Source organism: Ranitomeya imitator, chromosome 1 (genome assembly GCF_032444005.1).
Source record: "Ranitomeya imitator isolate aRanImi1 chromosome 1, aRanImi1.pri, whole genome shotgun sequence".
In the NCBI taxonomy this organism is placed as follows: Eukaryota; Metazoa; Chordata; class Amphibia; order Anura; family Dendrobatidae; genus Ranitomeya; species Ranitomeya imitator.
This window is the reverse complement of record NC_091282.1, coordinates 36,926,078-36,940,695: the sequence shown is the minus strand read 5'-3', so window position 1 is coordinate 36,940,695 and position 14,618 is coordinate 36,926,078. Positions and strand designations below refer to the sequence as shown.

Sequence of the window (14,618 nt, the reverse complement as noted above, 5' to 3'; positions counted from 1 at the left end):
GTATGCACACGTATAGTCCTGGAGACCATCCAGATGCCGGTCAGCCACCCTCTGGAAGGTCGCCGGGGCAGTCTTCATCCCGAATGGCATAGCTCGAAACTGGAATAAGCCAAACGGGGTGACAAATGCCGACATGGGAATAGCATCAGGACTAAGGGGAATCTGCCAGTAGGCTTTGCATAGATCGATGGTGGTCAAATACTTTGCCCCTGCCAGCCGGTCTAACAAGTCATCCACACGCGGCATGGGATACGCATCCGTCACTGTTTTCTCATTGAGCTTACGATAGTCTACACAAAACCGTGTAGTCCCATCCCTCTTGGGCACTAACACTACGGGGGATGCCCAGGGACTAGCTGACTCTTCAATGACCCCTAAATGCAACATCTCTTGTCGCATCCCTTCTCGTACAGACTCAGGGACGCGGAAGGGGGGTTGTCGCAGGAGGTCTGATCCTGGGTCTCAACCTTGTTTTGTGCCAGGTGAGTGTACCCGGGTTTCCCCGAAAACATCCTTTGTCGCTGCCTCAACAACTCCTCCGCCTCCTGTCTCTCCCGGGGACCTAAGTCTTCACCCCAGTGTACCTGGTCCCATGTTTTAGACTGAGTCCTCTCCCCTAAGACATCAGGCAAGGGAAGTCCGGCTAAATTCTCTGCTTCAGGTGCACAGATGGCCACTACCTCTTCAGGGCGCTCCCGATAGGGCTTCAGCATATTCACGTGGAACATGCGGATAACCCTGGGGTCGTCACAATCGGCGACATTATAGGTGGTGTCGGCTATTTTCCCCACTACCTGGTAGGGCCCCTGCCATGCAGCTTGGAACTTGTTCTGCCTAGTGGGCTCTAACACCAGGACCTTCTGCCCTATTTCCAAGGTGCGCTCTCTGGCCCTCCGATCGTACCATACGCGCTGGCACCGCTGGGCCACCTGCACGTTCCCACGTACAGCCTGGGTCAGCTCCTGTAGGTGGTCCCGGAATTCCAGCACATAGGGTACAATAGGTACCCCTTCTATGGTGCCCTCCCCTTCCCAGTGTTCTAGCACTAAGTCTAGGGGTCCCCTTACCCGTCTCCCGTATACCAATTTGAATGGGGAGAATCCCGTGGATTCTTGAGGCACCTCTCGATAGGCAAACAGGAGGTGAGGCAAGAATTTCTCCCAGTCCCTGTAGGTCCTGGTAAAAGTCCCAATGAGTTGTTTTAACGTCCCATTAAAGCGTTCACACAACCCATTGGTTTGCGGGTGGTACGAGGCGCTTCTAGTGGACTTTACACCGCACAGCTTCCACAGTTGGTTGGTCACCTCTGCTGTAAACTGGGTACCCTGGTCTGAGATAATCTCCCAGGGAAATCCAACCCGTGAGAAAACCTGGAGCAAGGCAGCCGCCACTTTCTCTGCCAGTATGTTAGGTAACGCAACCGCCTCTGGATACCGTGTGGCATAATCTACCACTGTCAATATATACCTTTTCCCTGACGGACTGGGTTTGGATAACGGCCCTATCAGATCGACCGCTACTCGGCTAAATGGTTCCTCCACAATGGGGAGGGGGCGTAATTTGACCTTGCATCGATCTCCCCTCTTGCCAATGCGCTGGCAATTGTCACAGGTCTGGCAGTATTGATGAACATCATAGGTTACCACCGGCCAAAAGAAGTTTTGTGTCAGACGATGCCTGGTGCGACTGACGCCGAAGTGCCCGGCCAAGTGTATGTCATGAGAGATTCACAGTAACTTCTGCCTATACTTCTTGGGAACTACCAGCTGTCGTTTTATAGTGGGGCTCGTCCCTGTGTGGTGCTGCTCTGTGATCCGGTAGAGGAGACCCTGCTTCCATATAAACTGTTCCCCTTCCAGTACCCCTCTCCCCTCCTGTGCCTTCCCACGATATCCCTCCAATGAAGGATCCTCAAGTAACTCCCTCTTAAATTCATCTGGGGTGGCCCAAGAAATGTATCTGGCTATGGGAATACGTGTAGGGCTGGGATGTCTTACCTGGGCCTCCTCTGAGTGTGATTCCGCCTCCGCAGCTCGAGCTTGCCTCCGGGTGGTCACAGGATATGTCTCAGCCAGAAGGGCAACCGAGAAGGCAGATAACATGGGCCCCAAGTCATTTCCCAGCAAAACATCTGCAGGCAAATCCTCCATCAAGCCGACCTCAACAAGGCCATCCCCAACTCCCCAGTTCAGGTGAATCCTGGCAGTGGGCAGTCGATGTATGGCTCCCCCTGCTACACGGACTGCCACTGTCCGGTCCGTCTTCTCTTGGTCCCGGACGAGATGAGGCTTCACAAGGGTCAAAGTTGCTCCGGAATCTCTTAGTCCCTGCATGCGTTTCCCATTAACCCACACGACCTGTCGATGCTGTTGTTGATTATCTGCCTGGGCTGCCTGCATGGGGTCTACTTCATGCAGCACTTCCTCCATGTCTTCCACCCCTTGGTTAGTTGTAGCCCCCAATGCCGGGTCAGCTTCGCCTTGGTAGCAGTGTACAGCGGCCCGGCGGAAGGTAGCTGTTCCCGCCTTTGGCCACTGGGTATGCTGAGTCCGGTTGGGACATTGTCTTTGCAGGTCGCCCAGCTGACGGCAGGTGTGGCATCGCGCCCCAGGGGAACTGTGGTAGGCCGGGTTTCTAGCTGGTCCCTCTACAATCTTCGGTGGTTTGGGGCCCTCCAGGTCCATGGGCGGACCCCTAGTGACCATCTTTGATCCTGACAACTGAGGCCTCCTGGAGTCATGATGTTCATAGGCCAGACGAGCGGCTTCCTCAAGAGTCATTGGCTGCCTGTCCCGAAGCCATTCCTGTGTCTCGGGGTTTAGTCCATTAAAGAATCGTTCTAACAAGAAGAGCTGGAGGATGTCCTCCTTAGTGGTTGCTTGGCTCCCTTGTACCCACTGTAGCAGTGACCGCCGTAATTTACAGGCCCATTCAGCGTGGGTATCGGTTACTCGTTTTATAAGTCCGCGGAACTTTTGGCGGTATGCCTCTGGTGTCAGCGCATACCGGGCCAAGATCACGTCTTTGATCCGCTCATAGTCCATACAGTCCTAATCAGGTACCGTGCGATAGGCGTCCGCTGCCCGGCCTGTCAGCTTGCTGGCCAGAATCTGAACCGTTCCTCCAGCTTCACTTGATGAAGGGCACACTGCCGCTCAAAGTCCTGCAGAAAGCCATCAATGTCTTCCTCTGCCTCCCCCAACTGTCGGAAGGCATTATACTGGATCTTTTTGTGGCTTACTGTTGAAGATACCTGGGCGGAAGCCAGAGCTCCCCCTGCTCGCTGACTCTCCTCTCTCCGCTCTGCCATCTCCATCTTGGCCAGCTCCACTTTGGTCCGCTCTGCCATCTCCATCTTGGCTAGCTCTATCCTGGTCCGCTCAGCCATCTTTTCCTTCAGATCAGTACGCACATCAGCCATCACCTCTCGTATGACCTCTACTGCAGGGTTTGGGCCATAGGACGCCAGTCTATTCTTTACCTCCCTCTGGAATTCAGTCTCCTCCACGTTCACATTGGGGGGTGCTGCACTGTCGTGTTCCATGATGGCTGCTATCAAATCCACTTTTGTTTTGTTGCTGGCGATTAACCCTCGGGCTTCCACCAGATCTTTTAATGTAGTCCTCTTTAACTTCTGGTAGTTGTCTTCCATTCATTCCTTTCTTCCTGTAGAAGGGGTATCAGATCCCGCTGTCTGCCACCAGTGTAGCGGGGTCTAAAAAGCTGGGGTACCTCTTTCAGTACCACCCCGTGTTTCAGGAGGTCCACTCTGCTTTTGCTGGATTCTGAATGAAGGACGCTGGCTGGAATTCCTTGGTTACGTGAGAGCATATAAAAGCTGACTGCTACCCCACGTATTTCCAGTCAAAAAGAACACACTTTATTTACAGCACACAGAATATATAACACAGATACACAGGGCAGGCCAATAGAAAAAGCAGGCCAGACATACATTACAATAGCCGCAGGGGGCCGGAGCCTGCCGCTATTTACTGTGGGAATTACAAAGGTGGGGGGAGGTCAGAAAGAGAATATCTTGTCCAGGGGCGCCACCTGTGGACTGATGCATTTCACATGGAACCTATTATACATAATATATATAGCATAACATATTCTTGGTGCTGGGGGTTCTGTAACAGGCTGTACATCACTACAGTGACACTCTTAGAAGCACCCTTGACCAAGTAACTCCCCTCACCCTCAGAACATGCAAACACAGATTGAAACAGCCTTGGCTCACATCGCAAACCCGATTTCTCCAGCGATGCTCTAGGAGTGCTGAACGCTTATGGAGGAAAACACGCACACCAGAAGACTTCATACACTTCAAATTTATGTCAAGGACCTATAACTCTTCCCTTCAGCTCGCCAAACAGACCTACTTCACCACACTGATCTCCTCACTATCCAACAACCCCAAGAAACTTTTTGACACCTTTCACTCCCTCATCAGGCCAAAAGCACAAGCCCCTATTATAGACATTTGTGCTGATGACCTAGCCTCCCACTTTATAGGGAAAATAGACAATATCCGTCAGAAAATCCGCTCCCAATCACCAAGTTCAGTAACTCCCATCCCTCCCTGCATTTCCCCTGGCTCACTCTCCACATTCGATCCCATCACAGAAGAAGAAGTCTCCAGGCTTCTCTCCTCTTCTCGTCCGACTACATGCACCACCGACCCCATTCCCTCACACCTCCTCCAGTCTCTCTCTAAAGTCGTCACAACTCACCTAACTACAATCTTTAGTCTCTCCCTCTCCTCTGGCATTTTCCCCTCCTCCTTCAAACACGCTATCATTGCTCCATTACTAAAGAAACCCGATCTTGACCCATCCTGCACCAATAACTACAGACCAGTCTCCAATCTCCCCTTCATCTCTAAACTCTTGGAGCGCCTGATATACTCCAGCCTCTCCACTCCCTCCTAGACCCTTCACAGTTCGGTTTCCGCCACCTACATTCGACTGAAACTGCACTCATCAAAGTGATCAATGACCTTTTGACAGCAAAACGTAATGGTGACCACTCTCTGCTCATTCTTATCTACCTTTCTGCAGCTTTCGGCACTGTTGACCACCCTCTCCTACTCTCTAGGCTCCAGTCACTAGGCATTAAGGACACTGCTCTCTCCTGGTTCTCTTCCTACCTTTCTGAACGCTCCTTCAGTGTTCTGTTCGCTGGCTCCACTTCATCTCCTCTTCCTCTCACTGTCGGGGTACCTCAGGGCTCAGTCCTTGGCCCCCTTCTCTTCTCCCTCTACACAGCCCCAATTGGACAGACCATGAGCAGATTTGGCTTTCAGTACCATCTTTATGCTGATGACACACAACTATACATGTCATCCCCTGACCTTACCTCCGCTGTACTACAGAACGCCACTGACTGTCTGCAGTCTCCAACATCATGTCCGCTCTCTATCTGAAACTCAACCTCTCCAAAACTGAACTTCTTCTGCTCCTGCCATCTACTAACCTCCCTAAATCTGACATTTCCCTCTCTGTTGGTGGCACCATAATAACACCTCCGGCAGCAGGCGCGCTGTCTGGGTGTTATGATTGACTCCGATCTCTCCTTCACCTCCCATATACAATCTCTTGCCCGCTCGTGCCGCTTACACCTAAAGAACATCTCTAGAATCCGTCCCTTTGTCACCATGGAAACAACAAAAACCTTCACTGTCGCCCTGATCCACTCCCGTCTAGACTACTGCAATGCTCTATTAATTGGCCTCCCCCTCACTCGACTTTCCCCTCTCCAGTCCATCCTTAATGCAGCAGCCAGGGTCGTCCATCTGGCTAATCATTACTCGGACGCGTCCGCTCTTCGCCAGTCATTACACTGGCTGTCCATTCATTACAGGATACAATTCAGAGTACTTGTTCTCACCCACAAAGCTCTCCACAGTGCAGCACCCCCTTACACCTCCTCCCTCATTTCTGTCTATCGGCCTAACCGACCGCTGCGCTCTGCAAATGACTTTCGACTAACCTCTGCACTAATCCGTACCTCCCACTCCCGACTCCAAGACTTCTCCCGTGCTGCGCCAATCCTCTGGAATGCTCTACCCCAAGATATTACGACCATCCACAATTTGCATAGTTTTAGGCGCTCGCTCAAAACACCTTTGTTCAGAGCGGCCTATGACGTTCACTAATCAAAGTCATTTTATGTTTGTGTGTGTGTGTGTGTGTGTGTGTAGCCCATTCATTATCTCCATCCACCCCCACCCCCACCCCCTGAAGATGGCTGGACCATCATTGTAAATGCATCATTGTAAATACACACCTGTACTTTGTATCTCCCGCACCTCATTGTAGATTGTAAGCTCTGTGACAAAACACTCTGGGATCGCCTTTGCTGGGGTCAAAGGACACGTGGTTTGTGCATTGAATCTGAGGCGTACAGCAGGTTTCTGAGCAGGCTGACCTCAGGTCAGATTTATTAACGTGAAAGCAACACAAAAAACAACACATAAAAATAAATCCTAGCCTGTCCGGCACTAACTAAACAAATACGTTGCTATCTCAACAACTGGGGGGGCTTCTCCCACCCAGCTAACATCACACAATTCTTGAGCAGAGCTCTTCACTCACGTTTGTCCCACACAGGCAGGCAATCTGTGTGCCCCAGGCAGACTCTGGAAACACCCAGCTGGTCATCTTTTATTCCTGCAATCATTAACCCATTAGCACCCTGAAGATACTGAGTGGCCTAATTCACATAGGACAAACACCTGGGCGAGATATACCTGCCTCCATCTACCACACCAGCATGAGTCTTACATATCCCCCCCCCTTGCTCAGACCACTCCGGTCGAGCAAGAACACTTTTGAAACAGTGCACTCGGGATAGGGCATCGGCGTTCCCCATCTGCACCCCAGGTCGGTGCTCCACCGTAAAAGAGTAAGCCTGCAGGGCAAGGAACCACCGGGTTACCCGACTATTACGGTCCTTGTGGAGGTGCATCCACTTGAGAGGGGCATGGTCTGTGACCAGCCTAAACTTCCTACCAGCCAGGTAATACTTGAGGGAGTCGAGAGCCCATTTAATGGCTAGGCACTCTTTTTCAACCACCGCATACCTCTGCTCATGTACATTCAGTTTCCAACTGAGATAGAGGACCGGGTGTTCGACTCCGTCCCTCACCTGGGAAAGTACAGCTCCGACACCAGTATCAGAGGCATCAGTTTGTACCACAAACTCGCTGCTGAAATCAGGAGTCACTAGTACGGGCTGAGAGCACAAAGCCCGTTTCAGGCTGTGTAAGGCCTCTTCAGCAGCTGAGGTCCATTTTACCATGACGGAACCCTTCCCCTTGGTAAGATCCGTCAAGGGAGTAGCCATGGCTGCAAAATTGGGTATGAACCGGCGATAATAGCCGGCAATCCCCAGGAAAGCCTGCACTTGTTTCTTGTTCACTGGTTGTGGCCAGCCCTGAATTGCCTGTATTTTGTCGATCTGGGGTTTAACTACTCCTCGGCCAATCACGTAGCCCAAGTATCGGGCTTGCCCGATGTGGCATTTCTTGTGGTTTGCCGTTAAACCTGCATCTCGCAGGTCATCAATCACCGCTTGTACCTTCTGGAGATGAGTTTCCCAGTCCATGCTGTAAATTACGATGTCATCCAGGTAGGCAGAAGCGTACTGTCTGTGAGGCCTCAAGACTCGATCCATCAATCTCTGGAACGTTGCGGGAGCTCCGTGAAGTCCAAACGGCATATAGACATACTGGAACAGACCTTCCGGTGTAGCAAATGCCGTCTTCTCTCTTGCCGCCTCGGCCAGAGGAATCTGCCAGTACCCCTTTGTTAAATCCAGGGTCGTAATGTATCGGGCTTTACCAAGCCAGTCGATCAACTAATCGACCCGGGGCATAGGGTACGCATCAAATTTAGAAACTGCATTCAGTTTCCTAAAGTCATTACAAAACCGGATGGAGCCATCCGGTTTAGGTATCGACACAATTGGACTGGACCAGGCGCTGTGTGACTCCTCAATGACTCCTAAGTCCAACATTGCCATCACTTCCCGGGAGACGGCTTCACGGCGGGCTTCCGGAATCCGGTAGGGCTTCACATGAACAGTGACGCCAGGCTCTGTGACAATCTCATGTTTCACCAACTTAGTCCGGCCAGGTTTTTCGGAGAAAAACTGTCGGTTCTGTAACAAAAATTGCTTAACCTCAGATTTTTGTCGTTCTGAGAGAGTCTCAGCAACCTGCACCTCTGGTACAGTAGGTGAACAAACCGGACGGGGCAGATCCGCCGTTAGGGCAGAGCGGTCTTTCCAGGATTTTATCAGATTCACATGATAAATCTGTTCCGGTTTTCTCTTACCCGGCTGGTACACTTTATAGTTCACTTCACCAACTCTTTCTCGGACCTCAAATGGGCCCTGCCATTTCGCCAGGAATTTACTATCCACCGTAGGGATTAGGACCAACACCCTATCGCCGGGTGCAAATGTACGGACCTTAGCGCCTCTATCATAACTTTGCCTCTGGGCACCCTGGGCCTGTAACATATGGTCCCTAACAATGGGCATGACAGCGGCAATACGATCCTGCATTTGTGTTACATGGTCGATCACCGTTTTAAAGGGAGTGACTTGACCTTCCCAGGTTTCTTTTGCGACGTCCAGCAGTCCGACGTCCAGCAGGACGACGGGCGTTCAACATTTCGAAAGGCGAAAACCCTGTGGAAGACTGGGGAACTTCCCTAATGGCAAACAGCAAATAGGGTAACAAGTAATCCCAGTTCTTCCCATCTTTGTCTATCGCCTTCCGGAGCATCTGTTTTAAGGTTTTGTTGAAGCGCTCAACCAGGCCATCTGTTTGAGGGTGATAGACAGACGTACGCAACGGGTCTATTTGTAAGAGCCTGCAGAGCTCCTTCATTACCCTCGACATAAAGGGAGTCACCTGGTCGGTGAGTATCTGTTTTGGAATTCCCACCCGACTAAACACTTGTACCAATTCCTTGGCGATCGTCTTGGTAGCTGTGTTACGCAAAGGGACGGCTTCCGGGTATCGAGTGGCATAGTCAATGATGACGAGGATATGTTGGTGCCCACGTGCGGATCGGGGAAGGGGCCCAACCAAATCCATCCCAATTCTCTCAAAAGGGACCCCGATGATAGGAAGGGGTACCAAAGGGCTACGGAACTGAGATTTAGGGGCCGCGATTTGGCACTCTGGACAGGACTCACAATAGTTACGCACATCACAATGTATTCCAGGCCACACAAAACAATGCAATATCCTTTCTGTGGTTTTCTGTACCCCCAGATGTCCCCCCATTATATGTCCGTGGGCCAAATCCAGTACCTTCCGCCGATAAGGTTTGGGTACCACTAACCGTTGCACTGTGTCTTCCTCTTTTTTTTCTACCTGGTAGAGCAAATCATTTTCAAGAACCATATACGGGTACGCTAGCCTAGTGTCAGGTTCTACGGGTACCCCATCTATCATTTTTACATTTTTCCTAGCCGGAGTTAGGGTAGGATCTTTCATTTGCTCGCTGTGGAAGTCATCCACCTGGACTCCCAAATCTGGCAGGCAGGGTGCCGGATGGCTGTCTGCCTCCGCCTCTCGCTGAAGTTCCTCAGTTTCCTCTGTTTCCCCCGCCATGACGGAGAAGGGGTACTGAAGGTTAGATTCACTAACCTCCCCAGCAACATCTTCCTGTGGGGTCTCCTCTAGGGACTCGGGACCTCCAGATGGCATGGGAGAAGATTCACGGGTACAGCTACCGTGAAGGAGCAACTGATTCTCCCACAACTGCCAGAAAAAGGGGAAAATCCCTGCCCAGGATTACATCATGTAACAATGCGGGAACGAGTCCCACTTTGTGCTGCACTGACCCATAGGGAGTAGAAATCCATATGACCGCTGTTAAGTACGAGCGGGTGTCACCATGCACACACGTCACAGAAAACTTGTCAGACGGACCAGACGGAAGTGCCACCAGACTAGCTTTCACCAGAGTCACCACACTTCCAGAGTCTAGTAATGCCACAACATTTTTCCCATCAACAGTTAATTCACACAGGTGTTTCACTGTATCATTTTGACCCGCATTCACACTCACTAGCTGTGTAACCAAAGACATGCGTTTTCTAGAGTCTATAACGTCGCACTGCATGGGTTCAGCGGTAACAGAACAGTTCGCAGAAACATGACCCTTCTCATGGCAGCGGAAACACCTAACAGGTCCCCTACTGAGACCACCGTCCAATACTCTTGGTCTCGGAGTGCGAGCAGTCCCAGACTCCTCCCCCACAGTTTTAAGCGATTTTCCTTCACCCGTGGTCCCTGGAACAGTCTTACTGGTTCCACGAGGAGGAGGCACAGACCGGGGGTCGGCGGTGTCGTCGGGAAGTCCTTCTGCCACGGAATAACGCTCGACCAACTCCACAAGTTGATCTGCTGTCGTGGGATTTCCTTGGCTTACCCACCTTTTCAGCGCTGGGGGTAGTACTCTCAGGTACTTGTCCAGGACAACCCGCTGGATTATTTCGGGTATTGTCAGTACCTCGGGTTGCAGCCATTTCTTTGTCAAGTAGATCAGGTCGAACATATGAGACCGCGCCGGTTTATCTTGCAGGTATGTCCACTGATGTACCCTCTGTGCACGGACAGCCGTCGTCACACCCAGCCGGGCCAGGATCTCAGCTTTCAGCTTCTCAAAGTCCTGAGCGACCTCCGGGTCCAAATCATGGTAAGCTTTTTGGGCCTCGCCGGAAAGAAACGGTGCAATCAAATCGGCCCATCGTGCCTTCGGCCACTTCTCTCTCAATGCCGTCTGCTCAAACGTTGTCAGGTATGCCTCGACGTCATCTTCTGCAGTCAGCTTTTGCCAGTATCGACTCACATGGATCCTTCTGGACTCTGCTTCCGGGTCAGCGTCAGGCATGCTCACCAGGCGCTGCGCCACCTGTTGGAGAAGTTGGCGGTCTGCAACCGTCATGTCCAGTAACTCTTTCAGCTGTGCGGCCATCAAGCGATTAGCTTCGTGCTGTGCGGCAGTGGCCTGCTGCTGTACGGCAGTGGACTGTACTAAGGCTTTCACCACGTCTTCCATGCTGTCGCCTGTGCCACGGTTTGCCCGCGTTCTCCACCACAATGTGACAAAACACTCTGGGATCGCCTTTGCTGGGGTCAAAGGACACGTGGTTTGTGCATTGAATCTGAGGCGTACAGCAGGTTTCTGAGCAGGCTGACCTCAGGTCAGATTTATTAACGTGAAAGCAACACAAAAAACAACACATAAAAATAAATCCTAGCCTGTCCGGCACTAACTAAACAAATACGTTGCTATCTCAACAACTGGGGGGGCTTCTCCCACCCAGCTAACATCACACAATTCTTGAGCACAGCTCTTCACTCACGTTTGTCCCACACAGGCAGGCAATCTGTGTGCCCCAGGCAGACACTGGAAACACCCAGCTGGTCATCTTTTATTCCTGCAATCATTAACCCATTAGCACCCTGAAGATACTGAGTGGCCTAATTCACATAGGACAAACACCTGGGCGAGATATACCTGCCTCCATCTACCACACCAGCATGAGTCTTACAGCTCTCACAAGCAGGGTCGTCTAATTTCGCTTTAATTATTGTATTGTTAACATTGTTACTTATGACTGTTGTGTTTGAAACTGTTAAACTGTAAAGCGCTGCGGAATATGCTGGCGCTATATAAATAAAGATTATTATTATTATTATTTATCTGGTCCCCGGAGGGCTGGAAGTTGTGGCTTAATCCACCATGCATTGTTGGAGGAGGGAGCTCATGGCACCATTCAGTTTGAGTCTCAAACGAGCAGTCATGATGATGATGTCACTACATCGTACCTACTGTACTGAGCATCAGTTTGCACAATGTGTAGACCTGACAATCTGTGGAATGGGATTAAGTGAGTAGTTTTAATTTACTTATTTTTCATTCTACATTTTCAGTCAGTAGTTGAAGGTAACTGTGTGTGAGGTTCTGTGGGGCCATCATATAGTGAGGGGGAGTTGTAGTGTCCATTATACTGTATGGGGTAGGGGAAATATTCATATCTAGGGGGTCATCATACTGTGTGGGGGAGCTGTGGGGTTATCATACTGTGTGGTGAGGAGGTCTGTGTGGGTATCAAATTGTGTGTGGGAGTTGTGGGGTCGTTATACTGTGTGTCGTGACTAGGGGAATCATATTGTGTTTGGGGGTATCATTGTGTGGGGGTCTGTGTGGGCCATAATACTGTCTGGGGAAGCTGTGGGGGCATCATACTATGTGTCTGTTGACCCAAGTACATCTATACTTATTAAACAAACAAGTTCTACAAAAGTGTAATAAAATGGCCCCTCTAAAGTAATTAATTTGGCAGTCCTTCCTAGTCATGTGTCAAGATGGGCTGCAGTCTGAATAAACAACTAATGAGAACTGTGTCTCAACTGCCAGAGGAGCTGAATTGCAAGCATGCATACTGGGACTGCTGACGAAAGGCTGTAACAGGAGAATAAATAAATATTTTCCTCCACTCACTGATCATGGAGAACTGAGGTTGGAGAAAAAAATACTTTGTGCTCAGTCAGCTGAGCAGAAGATGTATTTCAACTTCTGTTACAGCCCTTCTCTGGCAACTCACTAGTATGTGTGCTTACGATACAGCTCTACTGTCAGTTGAGACACAGGTCTCAGGAGCAGTGCTTCTTCAGACTAAAATCTGACCTGACAGGTGACTAGGACAGACTGCTGCTTGAATTACATGAGCAAGGGCATTTTATTACATTATTGGAGAAACCCTTTAAGGCTAAATAACAGGAGCAGTTTGAGCTTTATTAAAAGCTTATGTGGTTTTATTAGGTGCTACTGATAACAACAGAAATTATAATAAGTCCTATATAACTTATCTTATCAAAGCAGGAATAGACGTGCAATAATAAGTAATAAAAATTAATATAAACTAATTGATCAGGCTGTGCTCAGCTCACTCTTGCTGACTGGCTCCAGAGGTCCTGTGATAAGATAACCGTGACTTCAGTGCTGCAGGATCCACAGGGTGATGGCCTGTGAGTATAGCAAATTTTGTTATTTTCACAGAATCCATGCGCCTGGCCAGGATTGAATTTAGTCCAGATAACCCCTTTAAGGAGTTAATAATACAACTGACATGTAAATACTTTACACAAAACCTTTGTGAATTGTTGTAAACTTCGCCTTTCAAGTCAAGAAGAAAAATATAATTACCAAATCCTTCACTTTGATGGAAAGTTTTCTTAACGGTCTGACAGCTCGATCCGTCTCCCAGGCATATTCCACATCGGTCCTCGGTGGCATTGGAATTTATTTCATAGTCGCAGCCCACGCTCTGCAAGAAACATGTTACCATGAGAAGCAGGTAGCTTCGAAGTGCAATCATATAGTGGAAGAAAAAGCGTAAACATGGCTGCACCACTCCAGACAGAGCCTGGCACCACTTGAGTTTTCTATTGAAGAGATGGTATCAGGTCAATCCAAACCTCTCCAGTCCAACCCATAGCTTGACCCAATTACAGATGAAGGATGGTGGAGATAGGATATGGATTTACTGATGTTCATAAAAGAGAGAAACTAATTCTCAAGTCTAGGGGGTGAGCAGCATTGGTGGAAGCCCAATTCACCATGTCTAAAGCTCCCCACATGCCAATTGCTTCTTCAGAGAGGAAGATGTATTGAACTCTGGTGCAATCTATTGGCAGTAGCTAACCTAAAAGTTAATATCGACCCTTAAATGATCCTTGCCATCTGACTTTGAATAAAAGTCAAACCAGTATCTCAGTTTGAACACACAGTGTTTCGGGAAGTTGCTCCTCGTTAGTGCAAAGTATGAGATCTCATTTTGCTGTATGAGAGATTCTGGCAGGGGTCTCAAGGGTAACATTTCTCCTGTGGAGAGTGACATGCCTGGCATGCCAGTGAAATGAGGCTTGTAAACATTACCCCTTAGATAAAGCCCCCCATACACATTAGACTAACGTCGGACACACTTGCCAATATCGACATGTGTAACCGAGAGTTTAATGTGTAATATTGTTGGGGTGATAATTTTGTCCAATTTTGGACTAACAATCCTTTTATTCTTGGCAAGATAAGCCTCCACCAGCTATGTCTACCAGCGGCTTTCTCGTAGAAAACACAGGAGCGTTCGGCAGAGTGAATGGTAGAATCAGGTGCGATAGAAGTTGGCCAAGTGACCAGCCAAACCATTGTTCGTTAAATAGCTACCTAACATTTTTGGTTGGCTTTTCACCACTTAAATTACCATAGATCAAGGGTCTGCACATGAGCATCATCTCCACCGAGGTCTATGGAGGTATCCTCTTAAATTTCAAGGGAACAACACAAATATATGCCCACATTACACCTATTCTCGGATAGAGTCACCAGACAGCCATTGGGAATCCTAATTTTCCCAGTAGATAGGGTCCAAATGGTGAGAAGTATATAAATTACCCATATAGACAGTGACTATTAGAGAAATGATTAGTAAATACTGGGTGAGACAGATCATGGTAAGAAGGTCCAGTGTGCTCCATGTGAATTGAGAGGTAGAGAACATATATGACCACTGCTCTATTCACCGTCTAT

The 14,618-nt window shown here is 49.5% G+C and overlaps 1 protein-coding gene and 1 long non-coding RNA gene across 2 annotated transcripts in view; one reads left to right on the top strand and one right to left on the bottom strand.

Annotated features, from left to right (window-relative positions):
* Positions 1-14,618, bottom strand: part of ADAMTS12 (ADAM metallopeptidase with thrombospondin type 1 motif 12) — a 601,127-nt gene that overhangs the window by 110,810 nt on the left and 475,699 nt on the right. The window contains exon 14 of the mRNA XM_069745983.1: positions 13,239-13,359. Coding sequence (XP_069602084.1) covers positions 13,239-13,359 — 121 coding nt within the window. The remainder of the gene's footprint in view (positions 1-13,238; positions 13,360-14,618) is intronic.
* LOC138660464 (uncharacterized) overlaps positions 1-14,618 on the top strand; it is a 148,229-nt gene that overhangs the window by 90,373 nt on the left and 43,238 nt on the right. The window lies entirely within an intron of this gene.